Source organism: Sceloporus undulatus, chromosome 6 (genome assembly GCF_019175285.1).
Source record: "Sceloporus undulatus isolate JIND9_A2432 ecotype Alabama chromosome 6, SceUnd_v1.1, whole genome shotgun sequence".
Taxonomy (NCBI): domain Eukaryota; kingdom Metazoa; phylum Chordata; class Lepidosauria; order Squamata; family Phrynosomatidae; genus Sceloporus; species Sceloporus undulatus.
The window spans coordinates 100,885,111-100,891,377 of NC_056527.1; the positions used below are offsets into that span (position 1 = coordinate 100,885,111).

Here is a 6,267-nt window from a genome sequence, read left to right on the forward strand (position 1 = left end):
CCAATAGCGAGAGGCATCTCAGAGCTTCCGTGGACTCCATTAAACTGGATCACTTTGAGTTTGTCTATCGATGAAGTGGACGCTTCTTGGAGTGTTAAGAAGATGACGCTCTCTCGATCCCTGTCCCTCTTGGTTGACCACCCAGGGTGGTGATACAGTAACATCATACGACAACTTATAATTAATGCATCTTTCAGGGGGGTAAATTTCCATCTATTTGAAACTAGCATAGTTAAACCTCTTCTTAAGAAACCCTCCCTGGACCCCCTGGGGAGAAATTAATTATGACCAGTCTCCCTGTTGCATTCTTGGGCCAAAGTGATCGAGAGAGCGGTTGCCTTCCAATCCAAGCAGTTTTGGATGAAACTGATTATCTGGACCCATTTCAAACCGGCTTCAGAGCGGGATATGGAGTTGAGTCTGCCATGATCGCCTTAGTCGATGTCTCCGTCTGGGCATCAACGGGGAAGTGTGACCTTGTTGTGCTCTTGGACATCTCAGCGGTTTTCGATACCATTGACCACTGTATCTCTTAGAACCCCTGAGGGAATTACGTATCAGGGGCACTGTGCTTCAGTGGTTCCCATCCTATCTCTCGGGCAGATTCCAGATGGTGCAGTTGGGGACATTTGCTCCTCCAAGAGGGAGCTGACATCAGGCGTCCCTCAGGGAGCTATTTTGCCCCCCACTTTGTTTTAACATTTACATGAAACTGCTGGGAGAGATCCTCCGGAGACTCGGGGAGTGTGTTTATCAGTACGCTGATGACACCCAAATATGCTTCTCTGTGTCTCCGACTGATGCAGTGACTAAGGATGCAGTCTCTCCTTTGAATGCCTGCCTGGAGTCGGTAATGGCTGGATGGGAAAACAACTCAGACTGAATCCAGAGAAATGGAAGTACTTGTGATAGGTTCTCAGGTCCAGCGAAGGAAATTTATCACCTGTCCTGGATGGGCTCACACTTCCCCTAAAGGACGACGAGTTTGCAGTTTAGGACTACTTCTCGACTCATCCCTGCAGTTGACATCTCAAGTAGATGCGACAGCCAGAGGTGCTTGCTATCCAACTTCGGTTGATACGCCAACTGCGTTCTACCTGGGCTAAGGGGACCTTGAAACAGTGGTACATGCTCTGGTAACCTGTCGTCTAGATTTCTGTAATGTGCTTTACATGGGGCTAACCCTTGTACCAAGTCCGGAAGCTTCAGTTTTTACAAAATATGGCAGCCCAATTGGTCACCGGTGCATCTAAGTTTGACCATATAAAACCTAAATTGAAAGATCTTCACTGGCTGCCCATTCGCTTCCAGGCACAATACTGGTGTTGGTTATCACCTATAAAGCCCTACATGGCTTGGGCCCAAGTTACTTGAGGGACCGCATCTCCCCATATGAGCCGCCCCACAACTTAGAACATCTGGTAAGAATTTATTGGAAATACCATCTTCCAAATATGTTTCTTCATCTCAAAAGGCCTTTACAATATGGCCCTGAGGTTGTGGAATAATCTTCTGCCGAGCTCCTTTCATGACCCCCTTGGAAACATTTAAAAAGAGATTAAAACTGTGTTCTTTCGCCAAGCTCCCCCTCCCGAGTGGTGATAACCAATCTGCCCTGTCTGACAACGATATTCTGCCCTTGCCCCTGGATGTCTGTGGTTTGATAAGCTATGTGTTATATTTATTCTTTGTTTTCTCGATTGTGTATGTATTCTGATTTTAGTAGCCTGTAACCCACTTCGATCCATTGGGAGAGGCGGGAAAACACAAATAAAGTGTGTTTATATTATTATTATTATTATTATTTGATTAGCCCCTTTATTTTAATGGGGCTCCAGCATACCTGGGATTCCCTTCTGCCGGGGTCCAAAATGAATCCCTGGCATAAGGGAAGGGCCACTGTATATTTTTGAAATTATTTAGTAGACCACAAGACCATTTATTAAACAGACATAAAAAGGCATGATGTGTTAAAATAGAGGGTGATGTAAGTGATAATGAATAACTATCTTCCTGCAGCAACCCTGGTTGAGAATATTTGAAGTTGTAACTATGAAGGAGGCAAAATAAAGGCACTAGCCTATCAAATGAAACTCTGCCTTCTCCAAAAGTGAAATTTTCCATCAATTCCAAATTTCTAGTATTGGAGAGAGTGCGAGATTGAAAACTCAGCATAATCTAAACTCTATTTGTTTTGTTTGCATTCCATTGGAACTTTGCTTGTCCCTTTTACTTGGATGCTAACATCTATTTCTAAATGTGCAGGTGAAACTTTAAATTACTGCAGTGCTAGAAATCTGTGGAGCAAAGTGAGAAAAAATCACTGTGTGATATAATTCTTATTGGGGGCAACACCTTCATCCACTCTAAAGTTACATCCCTGGGAATCACTGCCTCTTTGAAGTCAGATTACTGCTGATTGATTTCATTTCTGTTGCTGTCAATTTCTCTAACTGTTTTAATTTCTGATATTTTAACTTGCTTTTTTTCTTTAAACCACACAGAAATATTAGATTAAAAACAATAATAATCAGTGATAATTATCAAAACACAGCTTTTCTAATACAATATTTTTATAATTTAAGAAAAGGATCTATTATTTAATATGAGGTTATTACAGATTTAAGCCAGAGAGTTCTAGTCTTATCAATGGGGGGGGGGGGGAGGGATTCCATGAAATGCTGACATGAAAGTTAAAGTGGAATGATAGTGCTATATGTATTATGTCTGAGAGGTCCCCAGGTTTGATCATGATGTGGGGGATATTCCTGAAAATTACATTGAATGCATAGATGATAGTAAAAGTAACACACTGGATAACTTTCTAGAGCTGATTATTTTGAATGTTTACTTCTCACTTGATTTTGGGTCCAATTCAAAGTGTTGTTTATTGCCTGTTAAATCGTGGGGCATAACATTAATGCCGGAATGTTTAAGTCAGTAATTTAACCACTTTTCTGAGGAACTGTAAAGAATTTGTATTGATAGGACTTCAATCCTATGTTTCTGATTCCATGGGACTTCCAAAATATTGCAAGATACAGGGAAAAAAACATTATCACAAGAGTGTTTTTATGTGTGAAAAGAAGTGTGTTGCATGATCATTAATACCTATTTCACCCTTTTTCTGCCTTAAAAAGAAAAGTGTGGTTATTAATTCGAATATATTTTGAAAATGTTGTTTTCACTCTTCTCCCACACAGGGTAATGATATTGGCATCTCAGGACAATTTTGTATTTCAATAACAGTTGGCAACAGTTGCTGGCACAAATATTCCCTTGCAATGACTGGACCTCCTTCATTTGGGATTTATCCCAGACAACAAAGATTACAGATTTAGAGGAAGGACCATGCAAATAAGGGTTGACTCTTTGGAGCTTATTGCATGGGCCTTTGGAATGGTCCCAGCAGGGAACGAAAGGGGGCGGGATGGGAACGGAACGGGCTGCACCTGTTTTATCACACACAAGACGCTACTAAGCTGCAGAAGTCCCGTTCCATTCCAATCCATCCCGAGAGGGTAATTTTCGGAAGTGTTCAGAAGCATTCTTGAAAATCGCCTTCTCTGGGACAGTGTGGAATGGGTGGTCATCCAGCAGCATCCGCGGTGTTCCTGCATGCTATAAAACACATGATAGCTTCCTTTGTTCCATCCCACCCCTTTTCATTTTGCACCAGGACCATTCCCAAAGGCCTGTGTGATAAGCTCCATATGCTAATGAAGGGATGCTTACAGCTGTGCAATACTAACTGACCCCATTAGCTGGACGGCCCAGGAACTTCAGAAACTTTCTTCCAGAAGTTATAAAAGGCCTCTGGAGCCATGTGGTCAAAATTGTTTGCTTTGTATGGCCCATATGGCCTTGAATCTTCTTTTGTCTGCCTGTCCAGCTGTTGGGCCATTTGCCCAAGGCAGGCCTAAGGGATGCTGGTTGAACTAGCATGGAGGATGAGCTCCCAACATCTGGATCTATCAAGAATTACAAAGCCCATCTGTAAGCAGTTAGAAATGTGTTAGAGTGTTTAGGCCTTTTTGGTTCTTTTAACCGGCTTGCCTAAAATGACTATGCTTTGAAACTTACATTTCTCTTCCTGCAAGACAAGGAGGTCTTGTATAAGTGATATCAACTTTTCCCAAGCTGTTTCTTTGCATTTTTTTTCAAAAACTACACACAAGAAAGAATATGCTATGCTTTTAACGAAGACAAAGACAGAAGGATTTGTCAGAAGATGACTTCAGACTTAAAAGTCTTGACAAGGCAACCTTGATCTCCTTGTTTCTCATACTGTAAATCAAAGGATTCAGCATGGGCGGAAAAACAGCATACATTATAGTCACTACCAAATCCCAAGTGGAAGGAGTGCTAGAGCTGGGCTTCAGGTAAGCAAGGCATACAGTCAAGGAAAACATAGAGACAACAGTGAGATGAGGTATACAAGTAGAAAAGGCTTTTTTCCTCCCCAAAACAGAAGGCATTTTCAGAACAGCAGTGAAGATTTCCACATAGCTTACAATAATGAAGGTAAAGCAACCAAACCAAACAACAAAAGTAAAGACTGTAGCTCCCATTTCAATTTGATGTAAATCAGAGCAGGCAAGCCTAACTATCTGTGGGATTTCGCAGAAGAATTGATTGACAACATTAGAGCACAAAGGGGTTCCAAAAGTGCCACCAGTGTGTAATATGGCATTGAGAAGAGCAGCAAACCATGCACCAAGAGCCATTTGTTTGCAAGCTCTCCTGTTCATTATCCTTTCATATTGCAATGGATTGCAGATAGCAACATAGCGATCATATGCCATAACAGTTAGGAGGGCAACATCAGATCCTGCAAAGAAAATAAACAAGAGGACTTGAGTCACACATCCAGAATAGGAAATATGTCTATCATTTGTGAATAAATTAATCAAATATTTGGGGATAATGACTGAAACAGAGCCCAGGTCTTGAATGGCCAGGTTCATCAGGAAAAAGTACAAGGGGGTGTGAAGACGATGATCAAAAGCTACTGCAGAGAAGATGAGAAGGTTCCCTGATACAGTTGTAAGGTAAAAGATGAGGAATAAGATGAACTGTAAAATCTGCAGTTCCCGGATTGCTGAGAATTCAAGGAGCAGAAATTCAGAGACAGAAGATTGATTATCCATTTTCTCCCAATGAACCATGTCATCTCTAGGAGAAGAACAGAAGGGGGAAATTAAAATATGAGCCATTGAATTTACCATGCAGGAGTTTGAAATCAAAGTGGCAATATTCTTTCAAATACCAAGGTAGAAATTTAATCTTCCAAAAACAATATTACCTTGTAAATTATTATATCTTTGCTATTTTTTCCCTGAGGAATCTTCCATCACAGCCCCAGTAATAATAATAATAAATCACACTCTCTTGATCCCTCCTTTACAGATGACTTGTGTCTTAATAATGTTCCCAACTAATTGTACTGTGATATTTTAGTTCTGTGGTTAAGTAAAACACAGGATTTCAATAGTAGAAGCCAAGGATATAATCACCAAAAGAAAAATGTTCTTGGCTCAAAAGTGAGATTGAGTTAAAATATTTATTTATTTATTATTTATTATAACAACAACAAGTTTATTGATTAGTCAGCAGACCGTATCAAGAAATGCACAATACAAATTGCAAACTACAAAATACAAGTATCAGAATACATACCAAAATAAAACTTGGTCACATCTAAAAACTCATATAAAATTAAGTGAAAAGTCAAAGGTTAAGAGTTAAAATCAATACTAGCTTTATAAAAAGCAGATATAATAAAATAAGGAGCAAAATAGATTGGACTAAAGTAAGACAAACCACCTAAAACAGAGTAGAGGAAATCTAAAACTAAAAAAACTCATCTACATGACACGAGATCCCACTTTGTATGATAAACTGATCTCTTAAACTAGCAGCCTTTACAACAGTGTGATGCGGCAGCTAAAAAGGCCAATGCAATTTTAGGCTGCATCAATAAAAGTATAGTGTCTAGATCAATAAAAGTAATAGTGCCACTGTATTCTGCTTTGGTCAGGCCTCACCTAGAATACTGAGTCCAGTTCTGGGCACTACAATTCAAAAAGGACATTGAGAAACTGGGAGGTGTCCAAAGGAGGGTGACTAAAATGGTGAAGGGTCTGGAAACCATGTCCTATGAGGAACGACTTAGGGAGCTGACGATGTTTAGCCTGGGTAAGAGAAGGCTAAGAGGTGATATGACAGCCCTGTTTAAATATTTGAAGGGATGTCATATTGAGGGGG

The 6,267-nt window shown here is 40.3% G+C and overlaps 1 protein-coding gene across 1 annotated transcript; it reads right to left on the reverse strand.

Moving 5' to 3' along the window:
* Positions 1–4,196: 4,196 nt before the first annotated feature.
* LOC121933746 (olfactory receptor 14A16-like) lies at positions 4,197–5,159 on the reverse strand. The gene has a single exon (XM_042473737.1). The coding sequence runs from the start codon at positions 5,148–5,150 to the stop codon at positions 4,197–4,199; it is 954 nt and encodes a 317-aa protein (XP_042329671.1). The 5' UTR covers positions 5,151–5,159.
* Positions 5,160–6,267: the final 1,108 nt, after the last annotated feature.